This window comes from Macrosteles quadrilineatus, unplaced genomic scaffold (assembly GCF_028750875.1).
Source record: "Macrosteles quadrilineatus isolate MER2022 unplaced genomic scaffold, UCM_ALF_1.0 Scaffold_5__1_contigs__length_97177068, whole genome shotgun sequence".
Lineage (NCBI taxonomy): Eukaryota > Metazoa > Arthropoda > Insecta > Hemiptera > Cicadellidae > Macrosteles > Macrosteles quadrilineatus.
The window spans coordinates 79,460,005-79,476,632 of NW_026542598.1; the positions used below are offsets into that span (position 1 = coordinate 79,460,005).

Sequence of the window (16,628 nt, forward strand, 5' to 3'; positions counted from 1 at the left end):
AATTTTATAATTATAAAATTAAACTGTCATAACCTAACCAAACCAACCAAACTTGCTGATATGAAAAAAATGTTGGCAAAAAGTTAGTGCTACCAGCTGGATTCGATCCCGGTACACTCGGATTATCAGCCCGACTCGCTATCCACTACACCACCGAGGCCGATGGCTCAAAACCGCATCGTTGCGGTAATGGTGTTCCCTCAAAGTGGCGTCAGCAATTAGTGAGGTCAAACGGCACCTGAGAAATCTTCCGTGTGCCGTTTTGCTAACCGGCATATATTAAGAGTATAGAGTGCTAAAAGAAATGCCTATTCAATTATTTCTCTGAACGGATTAAAAACAGAAGAACGTGATTATTAACGTAGAAGCACAGAGAATATCGTAGTCTCATAGATAAAAAATCTCTGACAACCTTTTGGCAAAAAGAATAAGAAACTATGACTTTTTTACGAGTACGACGGACGACGGAACAAATGAGGTTATGTTGTTTGCTAAACTAGGAATATTATGAATATGAATTAGGCTAATAATTATTGAATTGTTTAGAAGTAAAGGTGGTTGGTTACCTTATTTACTTAAGTAAGTAAGCTTATTTAATTGCTCCAGCGATGGAAACATTAATATGCATATGTAAAAACAATTTGCTGAATTTAGGCTACCCTTTAAAACTACCTGTGAGATATGTAAAAAGTTTTGCAAGAAGTCAAGTTCGCAGACAAACTGGGACGCCCCCTCATGAAGGAAAATCAATTCAACAGAAACTTCAAGGTATGTAGGATTACCAAATAATGAATAAGTTAGCCTACTTAGTTTAACTTATTGCAGGCTCTTTGTTAGGTAGGGTAATTACAATTTTGGCTCATAAGAATAGTCCTATCTATGAAAACTAGAAAAGGTTCATAAACTATAGGCTAGTTTCATCACCTTAGAACTATGGGTAGGCTTATGTTGACTTAAATTGTAGCCTATGGGCTATCAATTGAGGCCTAATATACCCTAGTTGCACTACACTGATATAAGCTAAGTGGACAACCCCCTTGGACTGAAGAATGGGGCCACCACTAAGTTAGTTATGTGCGGTTGCGAGATGTATGAACAATCAAAATGTTCCTTCTCGAGATGTTCCGCTTATCAATTGTTTCGATTGCTTAGCGAGAGGTTTGCACAATCGAGATGTTTCTCTTGATTGTTGCATTTCGTTAAGCCTGAACGTCTTGTTTGCATATGTCTACATTTCATGAGAGTTGTTACGAGGATGTTTGTTCTTTTTCTAGATTCTTATAGAATAGTTAGTAGACTATTATGCACAACATATAACTTACTGCTGACATATGAATATAAGCACTTTCGTTACTCAGTCATGGCATCAGAAATATAAAATTATTTTAAAATAATGTGTAATAGTAAATAATATTGTTGTTAACATAACATTTATGAGAACCTTCTGTATCGTTATAAACATTTCGATTTAAATAATGTATCGTCTTGTCAATAGATTTAATTGGGTGGTATTAAGTTCCGTAGATAAAGTAAATCCATAAACCTTCCTTGGTTTTGAAGTAAGATATACGTCTAGCTTTTATTGGGGGTCAATCCCCGGCAGAAACAATAGAAATTAGCCTAGATGTTTATACATTACGATGCCGCACTTAACGAAACAATTGCCATGAACATCTCGTTAAAAAGACTCTCGGCAAGGATTTCTTGCCTCTCGGTTCTCTAAACGAGACGAATGCGAGATACGAGAAGCTGTGCTGATTGCTGAAACGAAACAATTGTCACGAACATCTCGATAAAACCTCTGGGTAAGAACCTCTCGCTAAGCAAAATTACAATCAAAACATCTCGAGAGGTTCAATAAATCGAAACGTTTCGATTGTAACATCTCGCCATAGCGCATCACTAGCCACCACTTGTGCTTGGAATTAAAGCTGAGGTTATGCTGTAAAAACTGGGTCATGCGCCTTAGCAGTTCGGGGATTTCCAGTTAAGTTACTAAACACGATTTAATATCATTTGTTGAACAATATGTTAAGAATCTAAGTGTAGATTGTAAGAACATATTTTCTGATAGAAAACCGAGCTACATTTTTTGAACAACCATCCCAAAATTGCCAAACGAACTGTTAAAAAATTGAGCTAGGTATGTGCAAATGTGGTGGAGAACCTTATCCGCAATTTTAGGCGTTGTGGTTTAACTTACAGGCTACCCATTAGATCATAACAGAGTGGACTATTCTAAAGTGAATGTCTTCAACAACACTATTCCAAAAATAAAGCAGAAGAATTGTACATTACTTTTAACCAAGGAAGTGACAGCACACTCTAAAGTTGCCAACTGCATAGCCTTCCTTGATAAGTCAATCTACTCTAAACCATTGACGGACTTAAATGTAGCTGACAAAAAGTTTACACCTGTTTAAAAGTGCTGACACAGCACATGATCTATGTAGCATCGAAGAAGATTACATGTTATGTTCCAAGTATCACAGAAACTTAATCAGCGACCTCAAATTAAAATCAATCAGAAACATGCCTGACACTTTGGAACATACTGTTGTTTCTCAACCCATTGAGCCAAAATGCTACTCAACTTCTAACCTGGTCACCGTCAACCCGTCGAAAGAACACAAAAGGTTGATAGGCCTAACAATCCTGTTACTGTGCAGCTTGGATGCACTTCATTAACTGCACTATAGTCATACGAGAAACAAAAGAACCCTGGGCCATTTCGAGCCGCGCAGGTTTGAAGGGTACGCCACACATACCGGCGCGAACCACGTGATCTTTTCGTTTCTGCGCTCGTTGTTTTGTTCTTGGGATATCTATATCAACTTCTATTATACCTTCACTCCACATATTTCCAATCCAAATGCTTTTAACAACAGAAGGGAACTAGCTAAAATATCATCTCCAGAATCAAATGGCTCAGCAGTCCCTCACCTTTTAAAAATCACATTTTTTGACCAGGCACCCTAACAAAAACAAACCGGTAAAAGAATTTAAGTTAAACTCATGAAGAGAGACTGGATTTGTCGTAATTGTGGCTGAAGTTGCTCGGCAGAAATTATTACAAAGACGAGAAGAGGTTGATCGAGTGTGATGAATGTGGTCACACTTATCATTACAAATGTATTCCAAAGAAACATTTACAGGTTTATGGAATAGAAGAAGACGTGTGGTGGCCCTTTGTGTACACTCCCTTTGTGTACATAGTGTTAGCAAACAGGAGTGCCGATGGAGACCTGTGGGGGTGCGTGCGTTTGAAAGGACTTGACCTGCTCTCCATCGGCACTCCCGTTTTGCTAACACTGTAAATATTCTCTTCCTTTGGTTTTGTTACTGAGTTTGTTGGTGTGAGACAAAACATGCTGTAGCACTGAGTCTATAACCGGCAACAGCTTAAACATCGGAATTAAATTTCTAGTTTAACAAATGTTTAAAATATTTAATGTTTCTGTTGTAAACTTTAAAGAGCTTGTAACATTTCTTAAATCCTTGTTTTAGACGTAAATTACAAAGATCCATCAGTTTACTACAAGGTGGACATAGGCTTTCCACGGGACTCACAGCACGTTGTTCCCTCATCCGAGAAAACTGCCTATTTGAAAAAGATCAAGCAAGATATTGAATTGGAGAAAAAAGCTAGGAAAAATGAACGTAAGTTAAACCTTGTTACAAAGATAAATTTTATTAGGGCTTAGGCCTAATGCAGTTGTTATGTGCACTATTAACACATCCACGCCCTTTGAATAATGAGAAAAAACGTTTTCTTAAATTCATTCAATGGAATATTATTTTATAAAACTTGCAATTTGCAATGGTTATTACCTACACTAATTTTAAATTGTCTGTACCATCATCTTTGTCTAGTAGGCTATCATAAAAAATAAGCATGTTTGAGAATTATTTTTTTTTCTACAAGGGCTGTCTAAGGATCAAGGTTTCTACCTAATTTTAACTTTTCAAAGTTTTGGAGAGCTCGTTTCTCAGTAGCTCTTTGTTAATCTAAATATAAACAATAGTCTTAAAACTAAATTGCATCCAAAAATGTTCTTTAATTTTAAAGTAAAGTTAAAGAGGACTAAAAGATTAGAGACTCTTAAAGACTAGTTATCCTTTTTTTAGAATATCCCTATAAGGAAAGCAAAGGGGTGAGCCGATACAGTACAAGGGTGAACTGTATTGATATAAAGTAGTGACAGATTAGTGTATTTGGCCATATATAAATTGTTGGATTCAATGATTAATTATTCTTTCTTTATTTTCAGTTATTGTAAACCTTCGAGAAGTTTACGATGAGTGGGCTAAAGAAAGTGGACCAGCCCAAATAAAATCAGCTGCTGAACACTATGGTGTTTTTCAAGACTTATTTGGCGATGCTTTTTTCTACCCTCAAGTTAGCCTGGACGTTTCATTCAAAGTTAAAGAAGGCTTACTGCCCGTCTGTAGGGGGAATCTGTTGAAGCCTAGTCAGGTAGGCAAGTCATTTGTGGCTTTTATTACCACAAAAAATATACATTTTAGAACCATAACACTAAAAGCATTACCATTAAACAAAACTACCCATAGCTAATATATTTTGGTGGGATATTTTGGTTGCTTATCCAGTTTATTATATGTTAGGAATGTGTAGGCTACATTAAAACAGTTGGCCTATACTAATCAATCTGTATGTTTCAACAATCTTAAAGAACTCCAATAATAAGGGTTGTACCGTATTAATTTGTTATGGTCAAAAAAGCAGGTTTACTCTACAATGAAAAAATAAAAAAAGATAAGATGGGATAGTATAAAATAGCAATAATCTAACCACTATTTTTGTAGGCCTGCCAACCAAATAAACTTAAAAAAATTTCTAATTTTAGGATAATGGTTTTTTGTGTATAACTAATGGAAGATACGAGAGAGTTATAAACGACCATAGAAGATACATTCCTACATGTAAAAACATTTCAAATATTATAAGACAAAGACCAAACACTTCACTTGAAAGATTTCAAAAACAGTTGTATGTGTCTGATATTCAGAGACTTTATCTTAAAATATTTTATTAGAACAACTTTTAATTGATCTTAAAATATTTTATTAGAACAACTTTTAATTGATTTTGTAACATTAGTTGTTATTGGCCTGACTGTTGTTACTCTATTTCACTGTTCTAGTACAGTATCCATAATATCGAAGCTGCACCGATATATTTGTTAGCAAACTATTCGGTTGTGAGAGATGATAGTTACAGTGATTATATCAAAATTGTTCCTTCTTCCATTTTAATCTAAGATTTTATTTTTGTCGGGCTACAAGCCTACTTCTAGAGTTAATATGTCTTGAAATGGTTGGATATTATTACTATGGTATGGTATTTAATCTGGCATGTTGTAAATCTGTGAGTTTATTCTTGGCAGGCTCTGTCTGCGCCGGAGATAAGTTTCCAGTCAGATCCGGATTCATTGTGGACGTTGGTAGTGACAAATCCAGACGGAAACTTGCTCAAGGAAAACTCTGAGTGTTTACATTGGCTCATGTGAGTGGAATATTCAATTGGTAAAGATTTATGTAATAAAGTTATCATTAATTAAATTTTTAGTTAAGTTTTTAAATAAAATTGATTGTATTGATACTGAAATTCTGTCAGCAAAAAAGGGAAGATTCATTCCAATAGTAAAGTCAAAGAGGTAACATTAGCTACAAGGGCAAAGGGCCTAGGTTTTAAGCATTTTTATTATTTCTGTTCTGTATAGCCTCTGGATAGTATGAATTAACGGATGAAAGTTAATTAACTAATAAAGTTTTAAGATTATGTTAACGATACCTCAAGGCGGTGTTTGTCAAAAGCTTTAAATTACATAAGAAACATATGAGTAGAATAAAAGAGCTCACTAGTTCACTTAACACACTCATGTGACGTTATTATGAGCTAAAAAGGTACATTGTGGCTTCTGTAATACCCTTAGAGTGAATCTGAAGGTCACTGGTTCAAACCCAAGCAGAGTAAATTCTTGATCCAGATTCCATTTCTTATTGGGATATCAAATAATGATGCTGTCAATTCACAAAAATGCTAATAGCATAAAAACTTCATCTTAGCCTTACCATTAAGGTGAGAATAGTAGCCAAAGATGTTTGCAATACATTAAGTAAATTTTATATTTTACTAGTCTATTTGTTGATTTCTAGAGGAAACATTCCCGGCAATGCAGTTCATAAGGGAGAGGTTGTCGCTGACTATATTCAGCCGTTCCCAGCTCGGGGTACAGGCTTTCAGCGATTTATTTTCACCCTCTACAAACAGACTGAGAAAATTGATTATTCTGCGTTGAAAATACCTTCTAATGAGTGAGTAATAAACAATTGTTGTAAATAAAAGAAATGTTAAATTCCCAAAGTTATGTTCTTAATACACTCTTAGGTTAGAATTTAATACACTTTTAGATTTTAAAGTCTGTTATTACTATAGCTAACCAATTATTTATCTTTTGATTACCTTCAAATGATTTTAGTTGTGAGAAGTCAATCAATGTGTTGAAGTATAAATTGAATTGAAGGACTGCAAACTTTAATATTTAAAGGATGACTTGAAGTTACACAGAATATCCGTTTGATAACATTTTATAAACTCATCCCTGCTTCAGTATCCAAAAGTCAATGCTATACTCTGTTCACAAAATGTAGGCGGTTTAGGGGAATAAATCTATTCCGTCAACTTGATCCTACCTTTGAAACAATAGCTCAACAGCTGAGGTTTGCCAAAACATCAACTGCAACATTTATTTACATTAGGCAAAAAAATAGTAGAACTTTCCCTCAAACCGCCTAAATTTTGTGAACAGACTGTCACATTAATTAGTTAATTAGATAGTCACATTAATTAACTGTGCATTACCCTCTAGTTATTGTCTTGTCTTTCACAACTGGTCCTGAATTTCATTGTTTTAATCCAGTGGAATTATTTCAGAGTTAACTTAGACAAACGGATATTCAGCACTTACGACTTCTACCAACCTCGCCAAGACCACCTTACACCCGCTGGCCTCGCCTTCTGTCAGGTAAATTGCGATTGATATTTGTTGTTGCTTGTTTTTTATCTGCGATTCCCCACACTTTTAATTCGATCTAAAAGTAACTGTTGCCATCAAGAAAACTGTCAAGATCATGAACGGACTTCTCTGAGAAAATTATAGTCTAGTTGCCTACACAATAAAGGTCACAAAATGTAATTCTGATATTTTTTTCTAATATAGGCCTAGTACTTCAAAGAGTTTGATTATTTTGGTCATAAGAGATAGGGTTAATATGAAAAAGATACAGTGGGCATAATTTAATCACTGAATAGTCTATAGAGTTCAAAAGTGTGACACAGGATGCTGAAGCGACATTTTTGTGTGTTTTTCTATAGCTAAAAGCTATTGGTGAGTAGCGGGATTTGAACCGGAACCTTAGGGATTGAAGTTTCTACCTCTAGAACAGCTTGCTCCCCTGTGTGACAGCTAGGCCTAGCTTCTTAACAAGATAAATACCGTACGGAAACTAACTTTTGACATTATGTTGCAGGTGGATTGGGACCATTCTGTGTCAAACTTCTTCCACACGGTGCTGAACACGGACGAGCCTGTGTTTGAATATGACTTTGCACCTCACTACTACACTCCGCAGCGACTGTTTCCCATCAAACAGGCCTTCAACTTGTAAGTTTTTCCGTGGGAAATAATCACAAATCTAAAAACATCACACAATTGTAGAGTTAAAAATAATCTAATTTGGTAGCGAGTAATCCACAAAATTACTTGTAAAAAAATATTGTGTTACCATTTTCCAATTTAATTTGACTTTTAAGAGTTTAAAGGGTTGGTTTTGAACCAAATTAATATTAATGAGACTTGAAAAGCACAGTAAAGTCAAGAGTCAACATTTTTCTTTTGCAATTGATTTAATTGAACATGCTTTTTTTTATTCCTTTCCTCCCTGCAACTGACATTAAAAACTCAAAATTTGGTTTTGGTAAGTCGGATTTTTGGGAGAGCAGGGTTCGAATAGTAGGACTCTATTGTTCTTAAAACGCCTAACTTCTTGTCATTTTCAATTTTGATCTGTTATGTTTAGAAAGTGAACCGCAAGACCAGTATTCATATAACAGTGTGTTTTGGTTGCTTTACTTTTTTTGTTTTTCTAGGTACATGGACCGTTATCGAGACCCAAAGCAAATTGCTAAGGAGTTCTTGATGAGAAAGCTTGAAAAGAGAAATCCTTTTGAAAGGCCTAAGCCTCCATTGAAATATCCCAACGCTGTAAGAGTTTACCACGATCTCAATGAGAGAATCTACGGTAAAATACCTTCATGGCTGAAAAGAGAGAAACTCAAATCCAGGCTTGGCTTCGGGAGAATAAACGAGTATTGATTTTAGTTTGCTTTTTTTGTACAGAGATAAGTGTTAAATAAAAAAAATGTAATGCCTAATGATTTGTCTTTACTAACCTCAATGTGTTTTACCTCACTTTTGGCAAATTATCTGTACGTAAAGCCTTTATCTTAACGGTGTTTCTTGACATAATTCTGTTAAGGAGGAAAAGGTTTTACTAGTGTGATTGTTAGAAAACCATGGATGTAGGATACTATCCATTTTTATAGTAATGTCAATGTATTAACATTTTAAATATGGGTTTAGGCTAAATACAATTCTGAGAAGAAAACGGCAGAAATACTGGTAGCCATACTGATTTTGTACCGAGAACTGAGGTGAAAAATCTTGTACCGTAACAACCTTAAATTTTCTGTAAAGCAGGCCCCTAAGTCGTAGTATCTTTAAGTGTTGCCAAATTATTTTCAAGCGTACATGTATTACGTGCCTTATAAAAGCACACTGTCTAGTGTCTTGTGTTGTTTGGTTGGCATACTGGAGTGTGTCTTAGTAAAATTAGTGTGGCAAAAGTACCAAGATCTAGCAATTAGCTACTTTGTGTGCTATAATAAGAAACAGAAAGTATTTATTTTCTTGAAAGCAATATTTAAAAAAAATACTACAAAAATAATGGGTAATCAATGCAAGGAAGCCTGCTTTGTCATATAACTGTAGGAAAATTTTAAATTTATTTATTTCAACTTCAACCAATACTATTGACAGTTGGTCAAAACACTTTTTACCTTCCCCGTAGCAGCAAACCTAAGTACTTGTTAAATCCAATGCTATTTAAATGAGAAATAAATAGGTCTTTTTTTACTATAGGTAATATTTTTGCTTGAAAGTATCAAATGTAGTTTATGCTGACATGTTTCGTGCTACTTACAGCAGTATTCTTGTGTTAAAAAATCACATCAAACGTTGTTTGTCAACTATTTACAGTTTATATACACACACGGAAATATACATAGAAAACGCGTTTTGCAATTGCAGGTAGGTACCGTAAACATGTTTGCGTACGCACGGTTAGATAACCGGTTTTAACCTCGACCGGGTAGGCCTACAAAATAAAACCACAATGCTGTAAGGTAATAAAAAATCAAACATAAATTACCAAGGGTTTATTCTCTTAAATTCATCTATTAAAGTTACATTTTCAGTAATAACCAAAATAGACAAGACATATTTGTATTAAAACTGCACATTACATTTTCTTTGACAACTACTTTTCTCATAGCAATATAATATATTTGGATAACTTAAAACTCTTAAAATGTATTAAAATCACTAATATTGCTAATAAAACGCAATACATCTAATGAAAAAAAACATAAATAAAGAACATCTATTTTTTCAACAGATAATTGCCACTCAATTGTTTTCTTTTTCCAAAAATGAAAATTACGTTTAGAAAACACGATATATTCAGGACTCAAACGAAGAGATGAAGCGATAGGTAAGCGAGGCAGAAGTCTAAATCTAACACTTCACTAATGAAACTTACGCAAGTCTTACTAGAGATATCAGGGTTGCCACATTAATTCCAGTTTTTTTTTTAATTTTCAATATTTTTTAAAATATAAGATTGTTACTTTCCAATAAATTAATCTAGAACATTTTATATTGGTCATTAAAATCGGCCATAAGATGTGTTGGTAATAGGAAAAAGTTTTTTTAGTTAAAAGTTCTACTGGATTTACATTGAATGTTGTCCAGATAAAAGAGTATTTTGTGATTCCTTTATTTAATACAGCTTTGAAGATATGACAATTTTTTAGGTTCCAAAACTGGGTTTTACCATTGACTATATATACCTACAGTAGGTATATATAGTCAATGGTTTTACCAAACCAAAGTTTATTAAAAACACAACCTGATGTGCAAGTTTGTAGAATATACTAAAATATTTTTAAGGAAATGGATTATTTTTCTGTATTAAGAGCGCAAAGTACGTCATTGCTTCTAGAGAACTGAAAATGGTCGCACAAAGCTTTAGTTGAGTGTGGCCAGTGGCCATACATTTCAAGAGTGGCAATGCCTGTGCTCACAATACACACAACATTTTTTCTACCACTATAATTAGTTAATAATAACATACGGATTAACTTTTTTAATGCAAATAAAATGTAATTTAGGTTGTTTCTTTTGTAAACAGTACGGAAAATAGCTCATTGCTGCTGTAGAGCGGGAATGAGCTATTTTGCATACTGTTTACCTATTTTGCGTACTGTTTACAGGTATGGCAATGAGATAATTTCCATGTAGTGGCAGGAAAATAAATTTTCAGTAGTAGTAGAAGTAAAGAAGAGGCAAGGATTATCCTAACTCAGTTGAATTATATAATTTTTTTTAAATTAAACTATCTAATTCTACAAGTTGATTTGGAACAACAAGATGTGATTAGTTTCACTGTCAAAACTGCTGCATTTTAGATGCATAATATTCAAGTTGAATAGACAAAGGGTTTACATAGATAATTTCATCAGTGATAATTACATAACATCTGCAACTTGCTTACTGTTCGTTTTTGAACTACTGGACAAAATGTGGCAACCGTTGTTGGAATAACACTAACACTGGAAGAAAGACGTGGAGTTCACTAAAAATAAGGTATGTCCAATAAATATACAATAATTTACACAATGTGAAAACTTTAGGGTATCCTTTTTTTACAGGTACTTAAAAGTATGGGATGGCTAACCAAATACGGTGTGAAAAAATCTGAACTAAAACCAATGGTGTACTGAACAGTATACACGTAAAGTTAAATACTCTATAAACTCAAAACTTATCAAATTTATTTTATCAATAGAGTTTTAAAATGTAAAATTATTATTGATTAATATGATCAATAAAAGTTTCAAAAAACTTAAACTACTGATAATCATTTAATAATTTAATGAACTTAATAATTTAAGTATACTTAATGATACAATTTAAGCTTAGTCTAACAACGTACTACTCAAGACTTTTAAGGTTAGGTCTACACTATACATTTGGCAATATGTCAACTATGTATTCTGGGGACAAAGTATTGTTGACTGGAGCAGAATACAAAAAAAACCCATTTACGTTGAAACGGATTGAAGAATAATGTACAGAGTAGACCCAGCCAAAAACAGCTGGTAGGGAATGTTAAGTACAGGCATATCGAATTGATTTTTGCTGTTGTAATTTTCAAGTTTTAAATCAATACTACACAACTAACTATTCCAAAGTTTACCAAAGCAAAACCATAAGAATTCAAGTACATTTTAAAATAATATGTTTGACTGTTGGTTTCTTTTTAGAATGGGTGATACCTACTTGATTAACAACTTTTTATTAGACTACAGAATATTTTTTTCCGTTTCACAATCCTACAAAAATTATACACATGAAATACAATAAGATATTTAAATTACATAGAGTGCGAACAGCAATACAGAAGTGAAATAAAACCCCATAAAACGATAAAATATCTGTTAAAATAAATAAAATATAGTAACATACAAAGCATAATTTACAATTTATATGAAATATACATATCCAACAATATTAAACATTTGTGTAAATAAAACATAAGAGATTCGTGTGAAACTACTAAGATAATAGATAATAATTAAAAATACAAATTCAAATCATATCTCAATGTAACGTTATCTTTTGGAAGTAATGATATAAAAGATATTCTACAATAGAATTCAGAATACTACTGAAAGAAAGGTAGTTTTTTCTTTAAGTATAAAACTACAGTTGATGAAAATTGGATGATTTAATTAATTTAAAATGATTTTAAAATACTATAAACCTGTTTTATATATTTTGTAAAGGAACTCTACAAAAAATTAAACTTCTAATGATCATGATATAAACACTATTTTGTCAAACATTTCATGAAAACCTACCTAGTTAAAAGCCTGAATCACAAATTATATGCATTTTGAATCACTTTATAAAATTACATACAATGTGCAAAAACGTCAGACTAATACATTACTGATATCAAAACTGCCGAGCAGCCATGTTGACATTTCAAATATACGTTATTAAAATAATATCCTCGCAATACTGCTTGTGATAACGTCTATAAAACTTCATAAACTCTTTAATCTTTTCAGGTCAAAAACATCAACAGTTGTACGTAAATTGAAAATAAATTCAAAACACTGACCCGTCCGAGCAAGGAGGACTAGTTACATAAATGCATATGTCAACAATAAAATAAAATTTCAATAGAGGATTTCAACATTCGTTCTTAAAAACTGGTGATATATACTCATTCACAATCTCGCAACATGGAAGCTGAAAATAACTACCCGCCATTGTTAATGATTCAATTTTGTCACATACTTACTCATGATATATACACACTTATGTATATGTGATACAAAGAAGCGTCGGTAAATCTCTATAAAAAGCTAAGCGTACTTTGCCAATTACCATCTATACAACAAAAATAGCTACAATAAATACAAATACTCTAACGTGACTAGTTTAACTCTTACTACCCTTAGCTACAGATTTTTTCTGGTTTTTGTTTTCGACTCTTGATTTCAACTTTTCTACCAACTCCTCCAGTTCCTCCTGAAAAATTCAAATAAAGGTTTAAGTAGTCAGTAGTATCAATTTGTAGTTGTAAAAATTGAGTAACAAATGATAATTTATGTTTGAAAACTTCAAAACTAACTAACTACTGTGCCTCCGTACTATGCCTCCTTGGCATCATTTTGATGTTAGCCCCCGGATTACTTTCAGTTTCAATATATGAATTGGTGTGTAAACAACTGCTTCAATGTAATCCAAATTGTTGCTAATACCGCAACTAGTTTCAACATCCAAGAAGTCATCTTCAAAGTATTAAAGGATGTCATGACAACTTCATCAGAAGGTCGTCAATTCACATATAGTACATAGACAAATGAGCATTGAAATTAAACTAATTGCAGCATTAGCAACATTTTGGTTTAGACCGAAGCAGGTATTTACAAAAATGCATACACTGTGGAATAGTGCCACAATATTCTAGAAACTTTTAAACTTGTAATAGCAATATTTATTTTTAATTACTTTCTGAACTATTTGACTTTACAACTTATCAAATCTTACTTTGACCAGATTAAGTCGGATATAATCATGATTCTACTTTGCTGGTACATGCCCAAAGTCATATGGATTCAATTCAGGACATTGTTGGTCAGAATTTCATAACAACTTACCTCGGAGAAGGCGTAGACAAGTGTACAGTGCTTCACCAGACTGCGTTTGTTTGAAAGCAACTCTACAGCGTGAGGCAGACAGTATACTGCGCCATCTTGTGAGTTGGTCATCTGAAAAAACATTGTTTTATTTTTATTTTGTAGGTGGCTTCCCAACAGGAAAGTAGATAGGTATAACAGTAGAAGTATGTTAATACTTAGAGCCTTATGGTTTTACTTTATGGTCCAGGTCCATTCTACTTCTTACAAAGTGTGCAATATCTCCAAAATTTAGGGAAAAAGTTGCATACATAGAGTTGGTTTCCATGTTCCAAAATTACTCACCGAAAGAATTGCATTATTCTGAGAATAGATTAGATGTATTTTTTCATGATTGACTATCACAGATATTTGTGTTATTGTTGTCTTTTTAGTTTTTAATTATTATTAATTGCTCAAGAGACAGTGAAGGACTCATAACACTGCATGCTACTGATTCAAACAACTGACAAAACTGTTAGTATATAAGGAACAATAATTTTAGAGCAGTCAAACCATTTGTGGTTTTTGCACTTTTGTAACCTCCTATTGGTAATTTGGTAATGATTGTGTTGGATAAATTGATTGATTATTAATTATTTGACTGTCTAGTTTACCTGTCTTTAAATTCACATACAAGCTATGGAGGGATGAAAATTGAATTTGAATTTGTGTCGCCTATGATTGGGATTGAATATTCGTCAAAATTTCTATATCATCCTTTCTATGACTTTTACTATTTGATGGGATTAATTTGGTTTTGATACAATTTCCCCAAATCCATTAGTTTTGATCAACATTTACCTTATTTCTTGAAAAATGTTGCCCGTCCCTCTCACACTGCAAAGTCTGAGATATAACAATTAGGCTTACAAGAACAACTTACCCATGATATGTAGAGAGTCATGCGGCACTCCTCACACTCAAGATCCTCCTCTCCGTCTCCGGCAGGCCGAGCCTTGCCCTTGCGTTTGCTGTTGAGTCGCTCACTACTGTTGAGTCCACACTCCTCCAGCTGTCTCCTACCTGCAATCTCACCGTCCCGCAGCGACACCACGATGTTCAGGATCTGTTACAAAACTTTACGTCAGGATCGGGAAAAGATGAGTACAAAAAAAAAAAAAAAAAAAAAAGATGAGTAAAGATGAGTCAGTGCTTACAAAATTTGTTAAGAGGATTTCACGCTGGGTTGGTGCAAAATAGTAAGATTGTTTGTGAAATTTTTTATTGAGTAGAATTTGGGAGGTCTTTTAACTTAGATGTTCAGGATCTGTTACAAAAATTTACGTCAGAATTGGGAAGAGAATGATAGTACAAAAACTGTGTTGAAGTCCTGGTTGGACAGCGAAATGGCTAGAATATTTATTAAGAACTTAGGAAGTCTTATTACTACGTTCAGCTATTAAAACTTATATCCAAATTGTAAAGAAGATAAGTAGTGCTTAGAGCTACTGAGTTCAGAAACTCCCACCCTGGGTTAGCTGCAAAATGGCTGGAAAATGTGGAGATCATAAATAATTTGAGAGATTAACATCTACTAAAAATTCACAACTAAAGCTTCGGTAAATTAAGAGGTAAGGGCATAGGAGGGACCACAAAAATTGTACAGGGATTTACCGCTAGGGTCCTCCCCGGAAAGGTTTCAACAAGTGAATGTTTAAAACCAGGTTATTAGGATTTTTTTTAGATGAACACAAAAACTAGCCAAGCCACTAAGTTGAGCAATTTTTTTACATTACAGATAATTGACTAACGTTTTACTCTCCTCTTCCTCACTCTAGTGGTGCCCATATGACAGGTCGGGTAATGGAGGTAGTCGATGAGATCAATAATAGTTTGCCATGGTTTATTTAAATAAGATTGATCTAGGATTAATTTTGTCATATTTTATCAGGATGAAACAACCAAGTCTGTAATAAATTAATACAAATAACAACGGATTATAACATTCTCAAATTAGTTTATACTTTACTGATTAAAATTTTTATCAAACACTTTTCTCTTGGGGAACAAGTTCATTGTTTAAACCACAAACAATATTTCAACTCAAGAGAGTTTACTTTATACATTACCTGGTGAAGAACCTCCATACTGGCGCGAGAGTCATTAACAATGGTGAACAGAAGTTTCTCCAGAGAGAACACCGTCGGCTCACTGCTCTCTCTCAGGTCCTGTTAAGAAAAATGTATTACTTAAACATAAATCTGTGTTATAATCCTGATAATTAGACCTATTTGTTAATACCAAGGCAAGAATGTGGTTCAGATTCCACTATAAACTGTAGGTCCCTTAGTTGCCATTAGCTGTTTGGGCTATTAATTAACAGCTGTGTCTAAGGAATAGGTCGGCCTTAGTCAACAAGACTACAAGATCGCGCCACTCATCTCCATTCATACTTGGCTTAAAATACCTACTTTGTATGGTCGCCATTTGATTGAAAACAAATCTTGGAAAAAGACACAAGTTAAAAAGCCTATTGAACTTATCAACATGGCTCCTTCATAGTTGTATTTTATATAATGCACTTTACTGATTCATTGTGTACTCGCTATTATGACGCAAGCAACTCACATTAAACAGCGTCTGAGCGGTGGAAAGCCACGAAGGTTGTGCGTAGTAGACACTCTCAGAGACGAGGTAGCCAGTGCATATACTGGATGTGAAGGCCTTGGGGAACACAACAATGAACTGTCCAGGGTCTTGTACAATGCGACTCAGAGATACGCCCTTCTCTACCAACAGCGGTGGCGGAACCTGGGAACAAACACTGGGGACTGAAGTACATGTAGAGAAATTTGATGCATACAGTAAATAGTCGATTGTCTGAAACAATTAGGGGATCGGGGGTGTTCAGTTAACACGTTCACTCCCGCATACGTCAAAAAAGCGCTCGCCAATGGCGGCGAGGACTGGGCGAAGCCCCGGCGCGCCACCGAATCAGCAAACACAATTGGCATTCAAATATTTCAGTCTGATGCACACGAGCAGCGGTGATTGTGCTGCGTTACCCCGA

The 16,628-nt window shown here is 34.1% G+C and overlaps 2 protein-coding genes across 2 annotated transcripts in view; one reads left to right on the forward strand and one right to left on the reverse strand.

Annotated features, from left to right (window-relative positions):
* The first annotated feature begins 482 nt into the window (after positions 1 to 482).
* Positions 483 to 8,458, forward strand: LOC128994780 (39S ribosomal protein L38, mitochondrial). The gene is made up of 8 exons (XM_054419546.1): positions 483 to 768; positions 3,508 to 3,660; positions 4,272 to 4,477; positions 5,409 to 5,527; positions 6,181 to 6,339; positions 6,959 to 7,049; positions 7,555 to 7,688; positions 8,174 to 8,458. The coding sequence occupies exons 1-8, from the start codon at positions 609 to 611 to the stop codon at positions 8,397 to 8,399; spliced, it is 1,248 nt and encodes a 415-aa protein (XP_054275521.1). The 5' UTR covers positions 483 to 608; the 3' UTR covers positions 8,400 to 8,458.
* A 1,060-nt stretch (positions 8,459 to 9,518) lies between these two features.
* The window catches only part of LOC128993854 (uncharacterized), a 33,258-nt gene continuing 26,148 nt past the window's right edge, over positions 9,519 to 16,628 (reverse strand). Inside the window, exons 20-24 of the mRNA XM_054417913.1 lie at positions 16,187 to 16,369; positions 15,688 to 15,786; positions 14,502 to 14,684; positions 13,598 to 13,708; positions 9,519 to 12,965 (exon numbers count right to left, since the gene is read on the reverse strand). Coding sequence (XP_054273888.1) covers positions 12,876 to 12,965; positions 13,598 to 13,708; positions 14,502 to 14,684; positions 15,688 to 15,786; positions 16,187 to 16,369 — 666 coding nt within the window. The 3' untranslated portion in view covers positions 9,519 to 12,875. The remainder of the gene's footprint in view (positions 12,966 to 13,597; positions 13,709 to 14,501; positions 14,685 to 15,687; positions 15,787 to 16,186; positions 16,370 to 16,628) is intronic.